General features: G+C 42.8%; 1 protein-coding gene across 1 annotated transcript in view; it reads left to right on the top strand.

Annotated features, from left to right (window-relative positions):
- The window catches only part of LOC144784001 (uncharacterized), a 1599281-nt gene that overhangs the window by 1043308 nt on the left and 530523 nt on the right, over positions 1-25450 (top strand). The window contains exon 21 of the mRNA XM_078662713.1: positions 6833-6949. Within this exon, the coding sequence (XP_078518839.1) occupies positions 6833-6949 (117 nt within the window). The remainder of the gene's footprint in view (positions 1-6832; positions 6950-25450) is intronic.

Raw genomic sequence — 25450 nt, 5'->3', positions numbered from 1 at the left:
TAGTCATGGTTTTATATTGTATATATTTTATCTATTTTAAACACAGTATGGCTTAGAAACTTTACCATGCTTTTACAGTATTATTTCATAATACTCCTTTTACTGTACACACTTTACTTTATAACAAGTATTGCAATTGTGGCAACTCACTTCTATTGCATGAGAAAGAAGACTGTTCAATAAATAACCACTTTTATTGAAAACGCCCGTCTCTCTATTTCTCTACGCTTCTGGTGAAACTAAGTATGCACGATTGAGTGAGTGAAATAGTTATCTATTGTTTCTGCGACTCTGGAGATATACTCCTTATTCTGGAGGGAGCAAAGTTGTCATGTTTATGCGGTTGTCAGAAACTAATCCCTTCTTGTCTATTCAGGAAAGTTAACTCCTACCTGTTCACTCGAGAAAGTTTCTAGTGACCTCTGAGCTAGCTGGCATTCATAATTAAGTCTAACATATTCAGTAGAGACCTAGTCAACCTCAGTCATACGTCTAAACTATCGTTTATGTTATTCCAATGCGCAGAGCCTATTGGGAATATAGGAACTACACTACAGCTTATCTCACCAGACCTGATATCCAGGTGGCGCTGCTGCAGGAAACCCATCTAACGAAGTACACAGAGGCGAGGGTGGGCACACACTGGGCTGGGGTCAAGCTGGCATCATCTTAATCAACATATGCAAGGGGAGTACTAACGCTCATAAGAAAAGGCACTCTATTCACGATGGCTGACTCTGTAATAGATGACAGGGGGCACTATGCCATACTACAGGGTAGAATTCATCGAACACTCTTCACCTTAGTAAATGCATATGGGCCGAATATAGACGAGCCAGATTTCTAAGTAGACATCTTAAATGCGCTGCAGCAGCACTCAGACATAATATGGGGGGGGGTGATCTGAACCTTTATCTGGACCCTGGCAAGGATAAGTCAAGCCAGCAGGGTGGGCACAATCCCGAGGCGACCAGTATTATAAGGGACAGGATGGTCGAGCTGGACCTGACCGACCTTTGGAGAATCTGTAATCCAGATAGTTCGGAGGGCACACATACATCCACCACACATGGCAGCTGGTCTAGGCTTGACTATTGGGGGATGAGCAGAGGGGTGAACGCCTGAGTGACAGACATAGAGCGACTGCCAATAAAATTATCGGACCACAACCTGGTCAGGTTCATCATTATGCAGATTCGATTGACTTTATCGAGTGGCGTTACATGTTCACAATATTGCAAAGAATGGGGCTTCCTGAAAGTTACAGACAATAGGTAGAAATATTGTATGCAGGCCCAGTGGAGAGAGTCCGAATAGATGGTATTTCATCGGAACCACTATCTATTTATAGAGGCATGCTGTTGTTCTCCTTGATGTTAGAGCCACTGGCATGCATCATTAGACAGCGTCATAGAGAGTCTGCATTGCATTTCAAATTGTGGCCCATCAATATCTCCTTGTTTGCGAATGATATGGTGCTCTTCATCCGAGAACCGGAGCAACACCTTTCGGCAATCCCCAGCAAATATACACATTCTGCGCGGTTTTCAGGGCTTTGTATAAACTGGAACAAATCATATGATAATTCCCCTGACCGAGTGCACAACCCTGCACGAACTGGAGTATCCTCTTGAATGGTCGATGCAGCCCATCAAGAATCTGGGAATATGGACCCGGATTTGGTAGTACAAGAGAACTACGGCAAGGCACTTGATAAGCTTGCGAAACAAGTGAGCAGCTGGGTACATTTGCCGCTGTCACTTGCAGACAGGATCACCCTTATCCCATGTTTCTTTATCTCTTCATCAATATTCCCGTAGCAGTACCCAGCCAGCTATTCAAAAATATATGCTCCCAACTGGTAAAGCTTTTCTGGGGGTGAACAGCCACGGCTTAAGTGGGAAACGCTCACCTTGGACTACAAAGATGGGGCTTTAGTGTGCCAGATCTATATTTGTAATACTTATGTGCCCAAGGGAATTTTGCACATTGTTGGCATAATTCCCATGGATACACCCCACATCTAGCGGTAGAGGACGGGGATGTACATCCGATCCCCCTGCGGAGTATACTATTGCACTATAAATGAGAGATACCCTGAACCAAAATCAACGCAAACTGTTATACTGCGGCAGTTTGGCAAGCTATATGCCCCGCTGCTCTCATTAGCGCACCATCCAGCCTTATCGGTTATGCAGCAGATGGGGGCATTGAATACACTACAGCAGACAGGTATAGAAAAAATGCAGGACAAGGCAGGTTTCTAAAGATAGAGGATTTACAATACGTATGAAACCAAACACCGCTGTTTGCATTCATGTACCATAGATTCCGGGCGGCTGTGAGGGAGCTCTAACCCACATTCCCAGAGGAACCACAGACGCTGCATGCCCTACAGGTACTTCTGGGTAGCCCACGCAGGATAAATTGGTAACCAAATTATGCAAAATGGCTAGGGATAAAACAATGACTGATCACAACCACAGCTTTGCCCGCTGGAATGAGTAGCCTTAACTCCAAATTATACAGAGGACTGTGTGTAATGTTGTAAGCAGACTGAGTCATTAACGTATAACTGCAATTTGCATATAATTCACTTCAAATACTTACACCAATTATACCACATGCCAGCTAGACTGTACAAATGACATATGTCAGAGATGAAGAACACTGGGAGCGGACTTTCTGCACCTCAATTGAGAGTGTCCCCAGATACGTGGGTTCTGGGAGTTGGTGGTTCAACAAATGCAGATCATGACAGACACCACAATACACTGTAGCCCGTAGGTCTGCTTGTTGGACTAATTCAATACCCGAGAGGTAGAGTGAGTACATTTGTAACAATAGCTTTGCTGTTGGCCAAGAGGAGGTTGGCAGTGCACTGGGGGAGTAAGTTGGCACCCAAGCTAGAGCATTGGATAAAGGACTTAGGGTACTGCAAAGAAAACATGGAGCTTTATGCCAAGGTGTTGCCAGAGCCATTAAGGTCCGAGGACGTTTGGAGGCTTCTCACAGAGTACTTGAGGACAAGAGACTGTTCTGATTGAGCGGGAAAGGCTGAACATGCACATGCACATATCAGATGTATGGGAGCAGGCAGGTATTGCATGTATATGAGCTGTATGAGGCAGCTGTTGTTGTTATGATAAAATTGCACACCAAAAAACAGCATGCCCTCGTTTATCCCTGTCAATCCCTGAATAGTTGAGACCGCTCGTTTCTCAATTCCTTAGCCAAAAATCAACACAGTGAAAGTATCAACCTAGGCAGTAGAAAGAAACTTGCCCACGTAATAGTGGTAGGACATGAACAACTCACTTCCAGTTAAAGGCAATTTTTATTAAACATAAGGCAACAAAACATAATTACCGTTATAGAGTTAAATAGCATGTAACCATGCAAAGGGGGCAGAAATTAAGACAATTGTGAAACAAATTACTTTATGAAATAAAATACATAAAACAACAATAATTCATAAAAGACACATATAGACTCTCAATAAACAACATATAATGAGTATTTTGTCGAGTATTTTGTCGACGCGCGTTTCGGCGACCAGCGCCTTCTTCAAGACAGTAACTCAAAATACTTCCAAGCTACAAAGTTCTGTAAATGTCACTCTCATTGGATGTCTGAGTTGTAACACTGTTATATCACTTCAGTAAAGTCTACTTTTGAGATAAAAAGGGTGAGCTTCTTGATAAAATGATTTGATGAAAGAAGCTTGTATAAAAGGGCGTGTCCGCGGACCTTGATAGCGATCGAAGGAAAACACGCTCAAAACTAAATTCGATAAAAACAATCAGGGCAGCAATTCGTCCTGAATTAGTACTTGATAGTATCTACGCCTCCACCTGACAACTGGACTAAATAGTCTGCAATTCAGCTTGTGGTAAAATAGTGCTAATAATAGCGTGATTATTTCTTTAAGCTGGGTTCTGTGCCAGACGAGTGTTCTAAGTTCACAATATCGGGATTTGGACAATTACTTGTAATGATTAATTGAGTCATGCAGACACGGTCTGGCCAAATTCGACTGGAAAAATAAATGGATTTGCAAACCAGTCCTGAGGCGCGCAGCGTCTTAGCGAGTGGAGGCGGGTCGGCAGGATGCTCTCGATTATGCGGAATGCACCAAAACCGTTTTGGTGCATTCCGCATAATCGAGAGCATCCTGCCGACCCGCCTCCACTCGCTAAGACGCTGCGCGCCTCAGGACTGGTTTGCAAATCCATTAATTTTTCCAGTCGAATTTGGCCAGACCGTGTCTGCATGACTCAATTAATCATTACAAGTAATTGTCCAAATCCCGATATTGTGAACTTAGAACACTCGTCTGGCACAGAACCCAGCTTAAAGAAATAATCGCGCTATTATTAGCACTATTTTACCACAAGCTGAATTGCAGACTATTTTGTTCAGTTGTCAGGTGGAGGCGTAGATACTATCAAGTACTAATTCAGGACGAATTGCTGCCCTGATTGTTTTTATCGAATTTAGTTTTGAGCGTGTTTTCCTTCGATCGCTATCAAGGTCCTCGGACACGCCCTTTTATACAAGCTTCTTTCATCAAATCATTTTATCAAGAAGCTCACCCTTTTTATCTCAAAAGTAGACTTAACTGAAGTGATATAACAGTGTTACAACTCAGACATCCAATGAGAGTGACATTTACAGAACTTTGTAGCTTGGAAGTATTTTGAGTTACTGTCTTGAAGAAGGCGCTGGTCGCCAAAACGCGCGTCGACAAAATACTCGACAAAATACTCATTATATGTTGTTTATAGAGAGTCTATATGTGTCTTTTATGAATTATTGTTGTTTTATGTATTTTATTTCATAAAGTAATTTGTTTCACAATTGTCTTAATTTCTGCCCCCTTTGCATGGTTACATGCTATTTAACTCTATAACTGTAATTATGTTTTGTTGCCTTATGTTTAATAAAAATTGCCTTTAACTGGAAGTGAGTTGTTCATGTCCTACCACTATTACGTGGGCAAGTTTCTTTCTACTGCCTAGGTTGATACTTTCACTGTGTTATTCCCTGACCTAGGGGTTGTGTTCTTATCCATTCCTTCAGGGAACCCTTGTTTTTTACAAGTTAGCCAAAAATCAAACCATTGGTACTTGGGATAACTGTATATATTAAGGCAAAGAGAGCTCTGCATTTGTTGACAATCAAGATACAGACACAAGATATCGTCTCAAATTGAATACCCAAAAGGCATTAAATGTACTATGCAAAGATGTGTGCCAAACAAAACGGTTAACGAGTACCCCAGTGAGACCCCCTCTCAAATGTTGCCCTTTATTGAAGAGTCTAATATTAGCAAATAGGAATTATTTGATTTCAGTGCACCTGAACCATCAGTGTCCAGTGCATATATTGGCTACAATGTTCTCTTTAATAAGCTGTGGCGCATCTCACGCACAATCCCACTCCCTACTAAAACCTTTATATAATTTTGAATATGATAAATTAGCCCGTTAGGTTTTATCCATTTATAAATCCTCAAAGTTTCAAATTACACCAACAGCATTCTTGACCATTTAATTAACAATTGATAAGATCAATGCATTTATATTGTTTCAACCATTAAGGGAACCAGTGAGAAGGAACCTGCTACAAAGTCATCACATCTGTGGCCTGTTACAAGAGTCTTTTGATTTCTCAATGGTGATTCACTACTTGAAGGTTCACAACTCCAAGTCTTTATTCTTTATCACTAGGACATACTTTATTTCTCTGACTTTGACTCTGAATATGCATCTAGAAATCCAAATGTTAATGTGTGTTTTGCGATTATGATTATCACTTGATCAGGCAGATAGTACCAATTCATTCAAGTTAAAGGGTACAGGGGCTCACTCTTTATCATCTTCTTTACAGCACATCTCAGTAGGGAGAGTTCATTATTCAGACAAATATGCTCGATTTTTCATGGGTATTACAGTGATTACAAATATTGCATTGGGTATTGCTTCTGATCAGGGATGGCCGGGCATGATAAATGTATTTCTGATGCAATTAAATGGCACTGTTATCGTTTCTATCAAATCCTGAAAGGTAGTCATGGTTAATACAATATTTGGAATCCCCAAGTTAATCAGGAGACTTTCTCAAATACTAACACAGTAAAAACTGACCAAGATAAACCTCAGGCATGTTTGTTATTTTTCTATGTGCCTTGTTACTTCCAAGGCTCGCCAAACATCTAAATATCTAATTAGTCATATCTAGTTAATCTCTCAAACTGTCATCCTAAGGTTTGTCAGAAGCTCTCCTGCGCCCGGGAATCAAAACTTTATCTGTGTTTCTCTTTTGGTTTATGATTGATATAGCGGCTTGTTACTAGGGAAACATATGCCTGGGAAAGTGACGAAGCATCACCTAGATGTGCAGCTGTGTTAACTGTATTAGTAAGTAACAGGTCAAATATACTACTTATGTGTAAATACATATTGTAATAGAAGCATGACCCCCAAAACGTGCTCAACCTTGGACAAAGAGCACCTGCTGCCCTCCTCTTCAAATTCTCAAAATGTCTTATCGAGACAGTGTTCTTCTGGGCTCGATTCTGAATAGATCTTACTATGTGCTAATCCAATCATGGTGCAAATCTACCACTTCTGTTGGACTTTCCTGAAACCAATTGTTGATACTTATGTTTAAAAAAAAAGTATGCTCATGCTTTATAAACCTGGCTAAATCTTGAAAACTTGTTTCGCTCTAAAAAAACACTACGATCCCAATGATATAGAAAGATAAAAAAAACAGATTATTTGTGCATTCATGAGTGTTTTGTATTCTTAATTTTCAGACTTTTCAGGAAGAAAACCCATTACACTTCACGGCATTAGACCTAGTAGAACATGCAATTAACATGGTCTGTAATGAAGGCGAAACTTCACTTGGGAATACAAAAGATGCTTCAGAACTGAAGAGGGTAAGCACAATCAATTTTTATCTGATACTTTTAAATTTCTTTAAATACTGCTATTTATGGAAATCATGCCTATGGTACCCTCCTCAACATTCCTACACCATGTGACAGGCACCATGTGATGCCAATGTTTTCTAACTGCCATTTTTCAATGGGCAATGGGAGCTTATGCTGCAAGCATTTTCAGCCTGCCGCACAAGCTCCCATTGAAAGATTGAAGTTTCTGACCGCACTATGGGGCCTATTACGATGTCGTTCGGAATTGCCTCAGACCAACACCTCAGACTCGGGATCGACCGACAGGCGATCTGTGGTTCCGACCGCCGATTACGATGTGACTGAACACTATTTGGTCAGATTCCCATTGCTGCCTATGGGAGCTTGTGTTCCGGCATAAACTGGTCATAACATGACCTCCTATGGGGAAATGGGGTGTGTGTGTAAAACCCTGCACCCTGTCACAGGCACCCCAAGGTGCCTGCCACACAGTGCAGGATTTTACAGGGAGGTTCCTTAGGCACCCCATCGGCCATCAACCGTAGGCCGGGGGGCAAGGGGGCCCTCAAAGTCACTTTTCGACAGCCTTTCTGTGTCGGAAAGGACAGCACAGAAAGGCTAAGGGAATCCGACATCGTAATCCCGATGGCGGAATCGCCGGCCATAAGGGGTTTTGGTTCGGTTTCGAGCAACAGGAATACTTTGAGTGCCGGTCGAAATGACCGGCCTCTTTACGCTCCGACTGCGACTTTTTGTCAGATGCTTTCCTCCCGACATTGTAATTGGCCCTATGTGCGGTCGCATCCTAAATGGAATTGCGGAACCGCCAACCCATGTTCGGGTGGTTCCTTTCCTGCAATGGTGTCGGAACAATACTGCATCTGCCCCTGGTGAACACCGGAGCGCCCTGACACTGTGGAGGTATACAGGATATCCATAGCTGCACCGTACGGGCGCTGATGACGGGGCAGAGGTGAGTGACGTGGTGGCTAGGCGGGTCCCCACGAAACTGACTTGCGGTGGCACCGCATACCTGTGATTGGAATAAAGCACCCCGGGGGGGGCGTACGAAAACATACAGCATCTGCCGCCTGGTGAACAGCAGGGCGCCCTGATATTGCGGGAGTGTACAATAGCTCCGTAACAGGGCCTAACAAGACCTCCATAGTGGGACCTTAATAAAAGCAACATACGGACGCTGATGACATGGCCTCCATAACACCACCGTCCAGATGCTGACAATCTGACAGAGGTGTGCGACGCGGTGGCCGGGCGGGCCCCCACGAAATTGGCTAGCAGCTGCACTGAATGCTTAGAATCGAAATAAAGCGCCCATCTGCGCGCTGCTGTGAGCACTGCGGCAGGGTGATTAAGCACTCCAATATGGCTCCCGCTGACTAACCCCTGCACTGGATCTGATTCCGTGACGGCACTCTATGCTGGGGATGAGAGCAGAGGTGATCTACTCGCTTCACAAATTACACACCGGGGGCTCTTGAAATCAGGATTGTCGGGCCCTGAGCATGCTGAACTCGAGCAGCTAGTAGGGCGCAGACCGAGCCTACATGTAGAGTGCTGGAAAATGGTGCCATATTAGCTGTGGAAAGTGCACTCACACAACAGTGTGGTGGTATATGCTTTGTGATTGCAAGTGCAGGTGGCAGTGCAGAGGTGAACTACGCACTTGATTTACACCCCCCCACAACAGTGCCCCACAAACGAATGACAGAAGATAGCCAGTGGAACGCGAGGGGACACAGAAAACGACATTGTGGACCTCGCTGACCGCACACGTGGTACTGCCCACTGTGAAATCCGGAAACATGTTGGAGGGCTGGGTGAGATCCCCCCCAACACCACCAACCAGACACAACAGTCATGGGGAAAGCGGATGCCAAACAACACCGGCTGACGTTTGATAAAAAGACCAACAAACAACTGGAAGGGGGACTCACCGCCCCAGAGGACGCAGGTGACACAGCCATGAATGTTGCTCCAGATGATGACATTCAAGCAATGTTAAAGGACATAAATGCCAGCCTCCAAGCCATAGACTCGAAAATAGACACCCTGGCCGCCCGATGGATCAAATCACTCAAGCATTCAAAAGCACAAAAAAGTGAATAGACGCACTCAAAACCAGGGTCTCTGATGCCGACGATATACAGACAGAAAGTCAAGAAAGTACAACTATATATGGACTCAGTATTAAACCTCATCAAGGCCAAAAATTAGGATTTGGAGGCCAGATCGTGGCGCTACAACCTGCGCATTACTGGTATTTCGGAATCCACAGACATCCAAATGGTTTGTAGAATCTATGCAGAAAGAACTATTTGGAGCTGAACTTTCTAACATGTTCCTCACAGAAAGGAGAGCACCGCTCCCTTAGTCGCAGACTGCCTCCGGGTGCACAGTCGTGCCTCATCCTCGCCCGGATTTTAAATTTTCGAGATGCGATCCTGAGACTTGCCAGGGAGCGGGATCCGTGCAGTACCAAGGGAATGTCATATCTCTATATCCCGATTTTACTCAACAGGTCCAGGCAGCCCGCAGAGAGATTCTCCCGTTGAAGAGGCTACTACAGCAGTCAGGAACGAAGTATGCTCTGATATACCCTGCCAAGCTGAAAGTACACAGGAATGGTAAACCCACTATATTCATAGATGTGAAAGCTGCACTGAACTTTGTGAAACAAGCAGCCAAAGTGCATAGATCACAGAAGCAACCGGGAGAGGTCTCGCCAGAAGGACACCTGAGCAGGTCCCAGGCACAAGAACTGATCCCACGTGACTGAGCAGATAAGTTTTCCAATGTAACACAAACGCTCAAAACACCACTGAACATCCTTGCTAACTGGGGGAGGGCACAAGGGCCCCACTGTGTGATAATAGATTAATCTACAAAAGAATGAGAGGGCGAAGCACGGGCATCACCTAATGGTGTATGGAACATAAAATTGAATGAAGAATTCTATGTGGTGTTTTCAGAGGGCAAGGCCACCCTGCAGTATGCAGCAGGGAAGTTCGCCCGTGACCCCACGTTCTCCCGGGGGATAATTCCCAATAACCTTAGGTCATCTAGAAGTACAACAGTTTATGGTTGTTAACTAGGATGTGTACACAACCTGATTGGGGGGTTAGTGTGGGACGGGGTGGGTTTGCGTTGTTAATTGTTGCAGTTCAATACTGCTCAATGTAAGATTGTTGACGATGCTGCTCCATTAGTTTTTAAACTGTTTCCAGGCCACACTAAAATATGCCCATTAAATACATGTGGACGATGCTCCCAGGCATGTCACACCACACGGACAGGAAACCACGCGTTACGTGGCACAACCTTGCACCACTGGTACACCATATATGACTCCTAAGATGTCCTTGCTGAAATGTATCACTTGATCATAGGAAGACAAGACTAGTACATTCATATCTTGTCAGTCACAGAGCAGATATCTGCCTTCTGCAAGAAACACACTTGAAAGACACATTGAGACCCATCCAGAGGTCCATTCGCTGGGGAGAGGTGTTTACATCCAGCTACTCAAACTATTCTCACGTGGTGGCAATTCTGATACGGAAAGGAATTCCATGGAAAACACATCAGACCACTATAGACACAGAGGAGCGTTACATACTGCTGCAGTGCAAACTATATGACCAACAGGTCATAATTGCTAACACATATGGCCCTAACACTGACAGTACTGATTTTTTTATAACCAAGTATGGCACAGGATTCAGTCAATGGGAAATGCAGCGATTAATGTTGTACTGTCAACACAAGAAGACAGAGTGGGCATCTCCTGCACGCACAGTCCACAAGTGCCAGCTGTGCTCCGGCATATAATAGGAGATTAGCACTTAACAGACTTGTGGCGCGAACTACACCCAACCGTCCGAGGGGGCACCTGCATAACCCAGTAACATAGCGCGTGGTCCAGACTGGACTTTTGATTAACCTCCAAAGACCTGCATTCATGGGTTGTAGATGTCTCACACTACCCACGGACACTCTCAGATCATGCTCCCTTACTGATTCAGCTCCGAGTCCCGAAGCCCTATATCCAACCATTTACTTGGCGCTTCCTACCAAATGCACTTCTTGACTCTGTGTTTCAGGAAGAGATACACAACAAAATAAAATAATATATTGAGCGTAATGAGGGAACGGTGGACTCTGGGGGAACTACCTGGTAGGCATTCAAGGTGGTTAGATATACGGTCTATGCAGACAAAACTTGAACACAAAATCCGTGACCTAGAATGGCAATACTTCCATGCCCAATCACCCAAGCTGTTAGCTCGTATATGAGTCAAACTGACGGAGTTCCAGGAAGAGGCAGAGAGGTAAACTAAATACTTGCATAAATATGCGCAGGCGGGTAGCTATGGGGAGGGAGACGGGGAAGACACAGGCAGGCCTCCTCAGACCACCAAGAGGTTCGGCGTACATTGCTGAACTTCACAATCCTGATGCACCACCGTCCTGTTCAACACCAGAAGTCCCAAATAGATCCAACCGACTCTGAAATAACGGGGTATCTAGACTCGCTTGAGCTATTGTGGCTGGGCAGGGCACACCAGGAATACTTGGATATCCCATTCTCGGGAGATGATATCCGACAAGTGATCCATAGCCTGCCGCCAGACAAGGCCCCCGGTGCAGACGGTCTCACTGGCAAATTTTATAAAGAATATGTGGACCTACTGGCTCCATGGCTACTGGAGGCTTATCAAGAGGCCCATGAGCCAGGTATACTACTGCAATCAATGAGCGAAGTGACCATAATAACGTTATTGAAGCCAGACAGAGACCCCACAAAATGCGACTCATACCGCCCACTTTCATTAATAAATCTGGATGCTAAAATATTTGCTAAACTTCAGGCCAACAGGTTACAACCACTACTCCCGCTAATAGCGCGGCCTGACCAATCGGATTTTATTCCGGGCTCTCTACTTCCCACAACCTACGCACAGTATTTGCACTCCTCCACTAGGTGGCCCCTCTCGTGTCAGCCATTGCCAACCTGTTAGATGCCACAAAGGCGTTTTATTCTTTAGAATGGAAATTCCTCTTTGCACTCCTAACCCGTCTGAGCTTTAGCCCTATTTTCATTCAGCAAATTAAACTACTGTACACTTTACCCACTGCCAGAGTTAAAGTAAATGGGCTAATATCAGAACCAATAGAAATAACAGAGGGCACATGTAAGTGCCGCCCACTATCACTCCTGCTATTCGCCATAGCCACAGAACCACTAGCAGCTAGACTTAGACAACACCACACAAATTGTGGAATAGGATTCACCTCCAGAGGACTGATTGTGTCAATGTACACTGATGACATGACTTTATATCTTATAGATCCTGAGGTGAATTTTGCGCCTGTGACTAGAGAACTGGTGCGCTATGGGGTCCTCACCGTGATCCACATAAACTGGGCCAAATCCACTATACTTCCATTAACGACAGGCACTATTCAATTTGTCTCGGAATATCCCATAACTTGGGCAGACGGTCCGACGAGGTACCTGGGATTCTGGCTCAGTAGTGAAGTGCCGGAAATCTGTTTGGAGAACTATGGTAAGGTAATGGGATGGATAGACGACAGAATTCAAAGGTGGAACAATCTCCCCCTATATATAGCTAGCAAGTCGCATCACAATCATCAAAATGATTATTATTCCAAAACTATTATATTTGTTCCTAATCATACCTATGCCACTAACTGCACAATGTTTTAAGCGCCTCCAGTCCAGTATAATTGAACTTGTCTGGGTGGGGAACCAACCCAGGATATCTTGGGGTATTCTCACTTTACAGTTTGCGATGGGAGGATATGGTGCTCCAGACTTCGAGGTGTTTGCTTACTGTGCCCAGGCTCAATTTCTACACTACTGGCAGCACCCAACGCCATTTCAACCGCACGTCGCCATTGAAAGAGATAAAGTGGCCTGCCCCTAAATACAGTCCTCTATCAACAATACAAATGCCCCAGTCGCAAAATCAACACTACATAAACACTGAGATGAGCCTGGAAGGACTTTGTAAGAGAGCAAAACAAACGGTACTATGCGCGCCATCTGTGCTTGTAGTGGTGAACCCACTGATCCCACCATTACTGGAAAATGTTGCAAGAATTAGAGCGCAAACACATACAATTATAACCGGGGGTGATCTGTTCCCTGACGGGACGTTCCTTACGCTGCAGCAAATGTGCAGCTCACCACAATACTGTGCACTAGACATGCTATTGTACTACCAGATAAGAGCGGCATGTAAGGCAAGATACAGTACATTTAGTACATTTCCCGCGGCTCCCCGTCATTACCAACACTGGAACATATAATCAAAATCACCTCAACCTGCAAATTAGTCACAAGACCGTACACCATCACTCAAACAGAGTCCCTGATTACTGTCCCACAGTCACACACTGCTTGAGAGCCAGACATGAGAAAAGCCATCACAGACCAGCAATGGGTCTTTTGCTGTAATCAAATGCCTCAGGCTCATCCACTTCAAAATTTTGCACTGCATTTATCGCACACCGAAACAGCTACATTGCATGGGACTACACCCTGACACACGATGCTGGAGATGTGGATCCCCAGAGGCAACCTTTATACACCTAGCTTGGGAATGCCAAGCAATAGCCGCTTCTGGTTAGCAGTACTGTCTCATTTAGAGAACATAACCCAGCAAACACTGTCAAAATCCCCATAAGTGGCCCTGTTGGGCTATGTACATAGCACCCCGACGGCAGCAAGAAAGCTAACAGCTCTACTGCTGCTCCTGGCCAAAAGACAGGTTGCAATTTATTGGAAAAAGGCATCTCCCCTAACTGTGAAGGCGTGGGACATTACATACGGCAGAGACCAATTGTCACATTACTGGGAACTTATGCCGATCTGTACACACCCCAAGGATATATGATATCCATTACCAATTGGCTTAGATCTGTATAAGATGACATCGGATAGTCATGTTGGCCCATGTACAGCTTCACTAAAGTTGAATTACCAGTAAAATGTATAAATCAAGTCAGAAGATATCTGACTGCAAGGTGGAAACAGTGATATGCCTGTGACGTGCCACGGGATGAGGATATACTGTAATGTCTGTAATACCATAAGATGGACTACGTTTGTAACTATGTAAAAATTTAGATCATAATTTGTCAACGACGCAAGCAAAAGGCGGTGATCTCACTTAATCATCCCACTTTATTTCTTTCCCCTTCCCTTCTTTCTTTTTGATTTCATGTTTGTTGTATAGAAGATCTCAATAAAAAAGAATAAAAAAAACTTGTAAAAAAGCAAATTATATTAACTGTATATTATTCATGTTTAGATTGATTATAGTTAATGTAGGACTGTTCATAGTATTGCTAACTTTTGGGAGTCATCAGATAACTGTAAGTTTATAGGATGCTTAGAGAATCTGTATTGTGAAGGACCACAAGAAACCAATGAGCTCCAGATTGTATCTTTATAGTTTAACCTGATGGAAGTGTTCTGTACTAGGTGCAGCAAATGTTAGAATTGTGTGATTTAAGCTAGTGCAGTATAGAAGAGAGTTCAGAACCTTTCAGAAATTTCCAGACATACTTTGTGCACTTTTGAGACAGCTTAGAGTAGAGTAGTTGATCTCTTATTGGGAAAAATTTAAGGCAACTTTATGATAATTCGGCCTCTTGCTTAAGTGCTTTAAATTACTTTGAATTGTATATTAACAAATACATTCATATATTGATTATTGATTGCCATTAATTTGATGATTTTGAATCTGTAAACATTTTAACCTTTTAATTATCCTCTATTGTTTGAAAACGTAGCACTCTCTGTCTTCCTGTGAAACCTAATATAATTTACATTATTTAAATGCATTGATTTGATGACTAGCCGCAATTTGGGATTTTGATTGATCAGATAGTGCTTTATAGGCCACAGTTTTGCTCGGAGAAAATCTCAAATAGCAGTGTCTACCATTTCTGCACATAATGTAGTTTGAGAGACTGCGCAGGAGACACCATTGTCTCAGAGATGGGTGTCGGGAGGCCCAGCTATGATAGAGATTCAAGATGACAACAAACAAGATAATTGTATGGTAGCAGCTATTTGAAGGAGAGTAACTGCTACAAAAGGGATTTGAAGAGTTATTTTAATTGGATTAATATGGGTTTGAACATTTCTGTGTAGGGCGTGCTTAATATTCGAGAAGTAGGGTCTTCTATAAGCCCTGAAAGCAGTGCCTTCCCTTGAATAAAAATAAATACACTGAAGGATCATCTCTGGGAAATACCAAAGCTATTTCCTCTTCCTTCAGCAATTATCTCTTTATTGTAGTGAGTCCTGTACCCAAAGGCAAGTTAATGAAGAAGGATTTGGGGAGTTTGGAGGATATTTGGGAGGGGACCATGTTCTGCTGGATGGAGAATTATGGCTAGGAGGGTGTGGAGAGTTGCCTGGAAACTGGCAAGGATTTCGAGAGAAGTGGAGCAGTGCACTACCGAATGTGTCTGTTTTAAGAATTAAGACTGGCCAGTTCCTTTGTAAAAAATGAGTTTTTTATTTCATAACCCATCAAACTGTGCAAAAAGCCTCAGCCATCGCGTTTCGTTCAAAAGATTGAACTTTGTCAGGGCAGAAATAGCATTAGTACACATATTACAAACATAGGCACAGGAAATGAACAATGTTAAAACTATTACTCGTAAACACAACACAGAACACAACACAAAAAACAATATTGCATTAATGGTAAAAATCATACACAAAATATACATTATTTAGTTAAAAAACACACATCACGACCAATGAATACAACTTCAACAATCCACAATGGGCAAGACAACCTCATGAGATAGAGCATCTTGGGCACCTTATTTCGGTCAACCTATATATATGAAATGGTGTGTTATTGAGATAAATGTGATCAGCTCCTTCACAAATGTATCTATTAAATGTATAATGGACCCATACATGGATCATACAAGAAAATGGCATAGAACAAAAAGGGGGAATATATAAACGGCAATGATGCCATGTGATATTAATCAATATCATACTTAGTCATAAATTAGGGCTCAATACCCCTACCAGTTAAATGAGAGAATCGTTGATTAGACTAAGAGCTTAAAAGATGAACAGAAAAGGGGTTGTTGGGCCTGGTAGATCGTCAAGGATCAACATGTTGAAAATGTAAGCAGTAACAATCACATTAACTAACACTCCCAACAGGAAAGTTCAAAAGTGTGAAAAACCATACATACCAAATAAGATGATGGGCGAATTGTGGTCGCTGATTAACCTGGCTTGGAGTAGACCAAGTAGCCACGTAAGGCCCCAGAGCGATATTAGATGGTGAAGTCACGTGTCAATCAGTGACTCTACGAGCAGTGGGTGCTTCCTTGATAAAGGCCCGAATGATAAACCTGCAAGACACGATCCAACCTTGAGTCTGTAGTTGCTTCTTAATAGAGAAAAACGGAAATGCGTGCGGAGATGCTGGTAACTATAAATGCTGTAATCACTCACGAAAGCTATGTGGCCGGACAAATTAGTACAATGCCAGGCCAGCGTGATAAGCTAAAATCCAAGCGATACAAGGCAAAATGCCTGGACAATGGCTAACGGACCTAAGTGTCCCAGGAGTGGATTACGATAAGCCGTGGCAGTATCAACCCCGGCAAGGATTATTAGGATAGAGAAAGGTCAATAGGAAAATGGCTGGATTTTGCAGATCAAAGGGGAGTGGGGTGTTCGGGTATTGGGAAATACTTTGAAAAGCAAGCATTGTTCTGGCATGACTCGGACTGCCTTTCCATGGCCTTATAACAAATTTTATTTGGAAACGTGGTGGAATGGATGAGTGAGATTTGCAGGGTGAGGGTGATGGGAAATAACACCAGACGGGAGGGTTTTTCTGGTGGTGCTTAAGGGGGAAAAATAAGAGAGATGGTTACGCACAAAAAAGAGAGGACAGAAGAAGAATGAAAACAGTGAGGAGGAAAGAGGAGTGAATGAGGTGGACCTGGCCCAAGGGCGGGCAGGGGACACAATCAAATATATGGATTGGTAAAAGAAGAACACCAGGATTCGTTAATAACATAGGACAGAGTTGACGGTTGTCGTCATGGTTTAGGGGAAGTGGGGGAAAGTTAAGGAGGATTATTGAGGAGAGCGGCATAGGTTAGTAAGGAGATGTTCATCCGAAAGAGTTAGAGTTGCCCAGTTTGCTCCCATAATGACAACTTTTGTACGCATAAGACAATGGAGTAGAGAAATGATTTCCTCCCCACACACAAGCTTTACCTATATCACATCGAACAAAATGAGCTGGTGACCCAAGTGCAGAGGAAAGTCAGTTTCTGAGCAGTTCATGTTGAAGGTTCATAAAGGCTACTCTGTGTCTTGTGATTTTAGTGGTCTTAGACATCCTTAGAAACCTCTCTAAGTGGTAGCTGTGGAGAGCAGCCATCAGGCTTAGTCCAGGAGGAGTATAAAGCAGCTTGTTTAACAGAACACAAACATATAGGTATAGATTAAGTGAAAAAGAACCACACAGTGTATTTATAAAAATATGTATTCATTATAAGACACTTACTAACACATACATATATCTCCTAGCTGGAGATATACACAATGCTTACATTACTTTGCAATAGAAACAGGTAAGTAGCACAAAATACACAGTGGTCCCCAGGGGGAGAAGAAAACCAATATACACAATGCTTACATTACTTTGCAATAGAAACAGGTAAGTAGCACAAAATACACAGTGGTCCCCAGGGGGAGAAGAAAACCAAATACTAAAATAGTGGTAGCAAACCATGACTTGAGTCAAGACAATAGTCAGAGGACGTAGAAGTGCTGGGGACTGAAGGAACCACCAAAGGTGCGTATCTAGGAGCCCCACAGAGGTTGTGTGCTGTGTAGCAACACGACCCCGTTCTTTGTACAAATCCGTGTGTAAGACACAGTTGCAATTTTAAAGAGTGAGGACCCTTCCCAGTGGACCCTGAAGAAACCCAGTGGAAGACAAGAGGTTAGAAAACCACCCCAGCCATGGATACCTTAGGAACCAGGATACCTGCACCAGGGAAACCAGGTGCATAGGTGAGAAGTGGCGTCGGACACCGTCGTGGTACTCAATGGGAGATTTCAGAAAGATGCCACTGTTGGAGAAGGTAAAAGTGTCCGGTGAATTCAATATGTGAAGAACATGCAAGCAGAGGGGACATAGGCTATGCCTCACTGGAGTGATCAGGAGGCCTGGAAGGCGAATGCCCAACGATGTTGGGGGTGGCAGGAGAGCTGACTCTTACATTGGAGCCACTGGAGGCTGCAAGAGGAACTCGAGCAGATGCCAAAGAAGCGGGCCCACTGTGCAAGCAATGAAATGTGGTTCAAGATTCTCGACACTGGAGATGCTTGAGGTTGGGGCTACTTGGAGTCCAAAGATCTTGGTGGAAGGAAGCCAACAAGCTATTTCAATGGCAAGTCGACGGGGTGTACAGGGGTTCGGTTCCTGTGGCTCCGATGATGGATACTGGCCTCAAACTTGGTGAGAGGACAGGGCAGGCCTCGAGGGATATGAAGAATGACCACCTGTGTTGATGAGTGTTTCGGGGTTCATAAGAGCCCAGGATCAGCTGACCAGTCAGCTTGGTTGCGATGCCTGCAGATGCAGAGAAGTGACTCCTTCACTTCAAGGGAGATTCCTTCAGGTGTCTTGGATTTCCACAGGCCCTGGACGGGTTCCTGTATGGAGCACAGGCACGGATGTTGCAGCAGACGAGCAGGTCAAAGAGATCAGGCACAGCAGGAGTTGCCCCAGTTGCAGCATTGATGCCCAGAACAAAGTCCAGCGAAGTCCAGAGTGCCCAGACGGTCAAAGTTGAAGTGGTGTCTAAATTGTATCATGTCCCATGATGAATCTAGGACCCACCCACAGGTAATCCCTTAAATACCCTAAGGAAAGGGTGGGGACGATATAGTGGTCCCTCCCTAAGGAGGGGTTGGACAAGGGGAAGGATACTCTCCTGTCCTTTGTCCAGTTTCGCACCAGAGCAGGAGCCAATGGCTCCCTGAACTGGTTTGAGCTGGACTATGCATTGAGGGCACCAAATGTGCCCTGCACACAGAATATGTGGCACTGGCAAGTGCTCCCACCCTGCCCCAATACACTAATCCCAGTCTGGGAGGTGTCTAAACCTCCCTGTGACAGAATGACTATGGTTCTGCCTTCCCCTGCTTGAGCTTGGCTCAGCAGCACAAGGGCAAACTCGTGTCTCTGGTCGTCAGCAGCCATGTTGTGCTGTCCAGGTCTAGAAGACTGGCACTGGGAGCACTGAGGGCCTAACGGAGGGCATTTAAAGTGCTTGGAATCATACCTCCCTGATTTTAGCATGTTTGATACCAAACGCAACAGGGTTCGGTTCAGCCAGTTTCGAGATGGTCATCACATAATGAGGCAGTGCCCCTCCATAAGTTATATGCCTATCTCACTTACAACACAGGAGAATAGACTCAGAAAGCTGTCAGGGTGTCCAGCTCGTGCAGGGGGACCCTCACACTTAGAGTCAAGCACCCTGCCTTCAGTATTGAAAAGGCCTGCTGTAGGGGTGACTTTTTGGTTTTAAGTGCAGTGACCTTAAATGTAGGGAAACCTATATCTTTCATAAGTGGTGCTGGCACAAGCTTACACAGGCTACAATGGCAGGCCTGTAGAGATAGTTTGAATGGTCTCCCATAGGTAGCATAATGCATTCTTCAGCCTATGGGGGAACTCTGGGGTACTTATGGCCTGGGTACCTTAGTACCATATACCAGGGTCTGATAAAGGTACCCCAGTATCCAACCTGGGATGTACCTAAGTACTTAACATGACAATTTAGGGGAGAAAGCAGAGAGACTGGGGTCCTGATTACCAGGATTCCAGTCAGACTAGCCAGAAACAGCATTACATCAAGCAAAAAGTTGGGGTAACCATAGAAGGAGATCCTACTTTCCTACAAATGGATATTGTAAATTTCACATCTTTAACATCCAACACCTTTTTCAAATGTCCTTCCTCAAATTGGTATAATTTTGGAGTAGGACTATTAAATGTTACCCTTTTAGGGCCCAACTATGATGTTGGTTGGAAACCCTTCAGATCGAATCGGTTTCAAAATAGTTTCCAACCAAACCGGGTTCTGCGAGTCCACCACACCAATTACAATGCTTCTGAACATCGTTCTTCTGACTCGCATTGACTTCAATGGGAGCCTGTGTTCTGAATGATAACACAGGCTCCAATCGAAAAAAAGGGTGCTTGGGAAAAACCTTGCACCCTGTGACGGGCACCCCATATGCCTGCCACACTCGGCATGGTTGTCAAGAGGGGTCCCATGGTTATCCCCACAGGCCCCAACTCAGTTTCTGAGACATCTGGCGCACGGCCTGAATCAACTTTTCGTCTATCATCTGGATCTGTATATACTTATGTTGGTTGTCTAATCCAATTAATTTTTTTGAAATGTTTATTCTTGAATTCTACATGCACAATTGAAATTCTGTAACGGTATGAACTATACAAAAAATAAGTAAATACATTTATCATGAGAATATCTTCTATATGTACACTTTGTTTGTATTAGGGTGCTCATTGAATGTATTTAAACACTTCACATATAGAGAGGTATTCTTTTCAATAAGTTTCATTGCCACCTTTGCTAGCTATAATTTCCTTATACTAGCCCAACTCAGTTTCTGACAGCCGTTTCCTGTCAGGCAAACCGATTCAGAACGGCTGTCAGAATTGGACATCTTAATCGCTCGGTCGGAAACCTTGCCCATGGACCTGTACGAATCGGCTCCAGATGACTCAGGCTGACTGAATGCCGATTGGAACTGAATCGGGCAGTCTGAACGGTTTCCTTGCATCGTAACCAGTCAGTCGGAACTGTATCTTATTTGGTGATCAGAAACATAGGTTCTGAATCCGATTCTGCTAATCCAAATGCCGCTCAGAGCCTTTCCGACCGACATCGTAATAGGCCCCTTAGTGTCCAACACCTTCCTCCAATATGATTGGAGTGGGAATGGTAAATCTCACCCCTTTAATGTCCAATACCTTCCTCAAATTGGTATAGGTTGGAGTGGAAAAAGTAAATATCACGCCTTTGGAGTACAATACCTTCCTCAAATTGGTTAAGATTGGAATCAGATTACTGAATTTCACCCCTTTAGTGTCCAACAGCCTCCCCAAATTGATTTAGATTGGAGTGGGAATAGTAAATGTGGTTGTTTAGTGTTCAACACCTTCCTCAAATTGGTTTAGATCAGAGACGTAATAGTACATTTCACCCCTTTAGGGTCCAACACCCAGCTGGTTCCTCTATATGAGCGCAGGGGCATTGACCTGCTACCTGCAACCCATTACATATACTGTACCTATCTTCCCTGATGACCTGAAGAAGTGTCCTGTCATTGGATTGGGCATGGTTTATTGCAACCACCAGCTGTGGCTTTGTATCTAAACTGCACGTGCCAGGATTTTGCTTGCAGCCTGCCTAAAATGCCCCGGTGTTGAGACAAAATATTCAGTTTGAAATATAGACTTGAAAAAATATTGAGTAAAAAATATCATGCATGGAAATATCAGCAGGAATATTGTTGTCAAGAATATCGATTTCTAAGTAAGTAATATTGATTTTCAAAATATCAAAGTCATTAATATTGATTATAAAAGTATAGGGGCCAATTGTGATCTCACTAGGAAGGCCTCCAGACGGGTTCCGGAATGAGCAAATCCGATTTGGAGCCTATGTTTCCGAAAGAGTCATCCCTCACTCTGAATGGCCAAATACGATGTGAATATCTTGTCCGCGCTGACCAAATCATTTCTGAACCAGATGCTTTACGTCAGACTCATTCAGAGCTGAATGGTGCCACTCAATGTAGTTGGATTCAACAAGATGAAATGGCTGCCGGAATTGAACTTTGGGGGGCCGTAGCAGGCTGCCCTTTACCCAAAGCCATCCGAATCGGTCACAAGGGGGTGCGCATGGGTCCCTCCCGATCCAAGCATGCACAGTGTGGTGGGCAGAATGGGGGGCTCGCCAGAGGGTGTACGCTTTTCCCCACTCACTCTTTGTTGTTACGGGAGCCTGTGTACGCGTCAGTACACAGGCTCCCATACACAGGCTCCCATAGAGCCATAGAGCTACAGGCTGGGAAGTAATTTAATATTAATTAATTAATAAGTAATTCTTAATGAATATTCATTATCTAATAGATAATTAACTGTGTTAATTGTGTAAACATTGTTTTCATTTTACATGTGTGTTGTGGGTTTATAAGGGTACAGCATGGGAAGTAAATTAATTCTAACTAATTAATATTAATATTTGTATTTAATAATGATTATTTAATTTATAATGAATTATGTTAATTGTGTTGTTAAATTTTTGAAATAACATTTTAGGTGTGAGTTTTGTTGGGGTATATGGGAGAAATGTGATTTTAATTAGGTTAGACTTAGGGGCCAATCACGATGTCGGTTGGAAAGCCTCTGACCATGTCGGATGTTTTCCAACCAACACGTTTGGTTTGCGTTCCGACCGCCAGATTACAATGTCGACAATCAGAACAGAAACCGGCGGGTCATTCTGACTCAGTTCCAACCGGCTCCCGGAGTCCTTCTGCAGTCAGAACCACAGCATAATCCCCTATAGACTGTGTTTCCACCATCAGGATTACGATGTCTGTTTCCCACAGCCTTTCCATGCTGGCCTTTCTAACAAGGAAAGGCTGCCGACAGTGACTTTGGATGCTTCTAGCAGCGCCCCCTTTCCTCCGTGGCTACTAAAGTTGGTAGTCAAGAAGGTACATAGGGCCTGGGATATAGGGTGCAGCTTTTTACACACACCACCTTTTTTTCATATGAGCTTGCATTGCAGCTAGTTTACAGCCATTACACAAGCTCCAATAGAGAACAGTAGGAATCCGACCGCACACTGTTCGGTCATATTGTAATCAGATGGTCGAAACCACCAACCAGAGGTCGGTCCAGAGACAGAGACAGTGTCTGTTAGAGGCAATTCTGACCAACATCATAATCGGACCCTCAATTTTATAATTGATAATAATTATTAAAATTAAAATTTGTTGTGTTATTTGTGTAATGAAATTTTTATTACATTTTAGGAGTGTGTTGTATATTTTATGGGGATATATTGTGGAAAGTAAATTAAATTTAAGTAAATAATTTTTTTTTTTTATTTATGTTGATAATGTTGCTCTGACTTTAGTGGGAATATTACATTTTACCCTCTGCAATCTAACACTTTCCCTACTTTTGCACTAATTGGAGTATGAATAGTAAATTTTATCCGTCCACTATCCAACACTTTCCCTACTTTTGAACTTAATGGAGTGGGAGTAGTAGATTGAATCCCTTCGCAAGCCAACACTTTCCCAACTATTGCACGTATTGGAGTGATAATAGTAAATTCTACCCTTTTACAAGCCAACACTTTCCGTACTGTTGCACTGACTGCTGGAGTGGGAATATTAAATGTGACCCCTCTGCAATCCAACACTTTCCCTAGTTTTGCACGATTTGGAGTGGGAATAGTACATTGTATCTCTCTGTAATATAACAATTTTCCTAGTGTGGTATTAATTGTAGTGGGAATGGTAAATTTGAGTACCCTGCAACACAATATTTTACCTAAGTTTGCATTCATTATAGTGAGAGTAGAACATTTTACCTTTGTGTGATGTGACAATTTTTATTTCTGCTACATTGTGTCAGGTGGGAAGTAGTACATTTTATACATTATTAGCATATGAATTTGTCTATTTTTCAATAAATTGTAGTGGGTATTTTACATGCATTAATTTAAATATTCAATAATGTATTTTATATTGTTTTAATTGATACTAATATGTTTTTGTTTACTTAAAATAATATCCATAATTATTAATGTTTTTCAGTTGTAAAATATGTTCATTAGATTTAAAAAATATTGCTGTTGACTTTTAAATTTAATGAAAGTGGTCTGCATTTTAAATATTTTATATTATTGGTATATCTATATACATATGTGTATATATGTATATTCACTGAAAAAACCATAGGTTATAGACCATATATAGTTAGGAATTAGCATTTACAAAACCTTGAAAATTCACTGAAAAAACCATAGGTTATAGACCATATATAGTTAGGAATTAGCATTTAAAAAACCTTATTTTACTCACACAAAACCATTGAAATTCCATATATAGTTAGTTGCACTAACTATATATCGCGCACCCGCAATCCACTGCTGATCATGTCACATATTACATCATTCATGACATGGTCAGTGACATCACTGATGACATCACTGATGACAACATCCACTGATTATGTGTTTCTGTAAAGTTTAAATATGTTTTACATATTGAAGAATGAGTGGATGTATAAGTGTCTGAATAAAGGTTTTAGTAGGTGCGTGATTGACTGTATGAGTGAGTGATTAAATGCGTCTTACTGAATGCACGGGTTAGTGACTAAACTGTCTAAAAGTGTGCATCAGTATGTCTGTTGTTGTGCAAGCTGCTGCACGTGTTAATCAGTAGCTATATAAGTAGCTATATGGGTTATTGATTGGTTGCACAAGTATTTGTATGGGAGACTGAGTGTGTGTATGGCTGGCTGGGAGGTGTGTGACTCTGTGCAGATCAATGTGTACTTGTATCAGTGATTCTATAAGAGAGTAACTATGTGTTAGTATATGTTTCAAAAATGTAAGGTGTTCTGTGTTTAACTGTATAGATGAGAAAATGGAAGTGTGATTGATTCTTTTCAGGACTGACTAGGTGTGTGAGTAACTCCATGGATGAGTGGCAGAGTGTGAGTGTCTGTATAGGTGTATGAGTGCATATGATAGTGTTGTAAAGATGAGTGATTGTATGTATGAATGATTGTATGAGTGAATGTGTGTGTAGACATAGGAATCAGTGAGTGCGTATGTAGTAACTAGTATTGGTGTGTCAATGGTTTCAAAAATGATACTCTCTATTTAACACTGGGTGTAACGGAGGTTATATTAGAGTGTGAGGAGATGCATTGTATTATCACATGAATGATATCATCAGTGATGTGATCATTGATGTCAAGTGAGATGTCATCAGTGATGTCATTTGAGATGTCATCAGTGATGTCATCAGTGATGTCACTGACCATGTCATGAATGATGTAATATGTGACATGATCAGCAGTGGATTGCGGGTGCGCGATATATAGTTAGTGCAACTAACTATATATGGAATTTCAATGGTTTTGTGTGAGTAAAATAAGGTTTTTTAAATGCTAATTCCTAACTATATATGGTCTATAACCTATGGTTTTTTCAGTGAATTTTCAAGGTTTTGTAAATGCTAATTCCTAACTATATATGGTCTATAACCTATGGTTTTTTCAGTGAATTTCATTGGTTTTTTAACAGCTAATATCTGTAGCT

This window comes from Lissotriton helveticus, chromosome 10, assembly GCF_964261635.1.
Source record: "Lissotriton helveticus chromosome 10, aLisHel1.1, whole genome shotgun sequence".
Classification (NCBI taxonomy): Eukaryota; Metazoa; Chordata; class Amphibia; order Caudata; family Salamandridae; genus Lissotriton; species Lissotriton helveticus.
The sequence above is the reverse complement of the archived record's forward strand: the minus strand, read 5'-3'. Positions and strand labels throughout refer to the sequence as shown.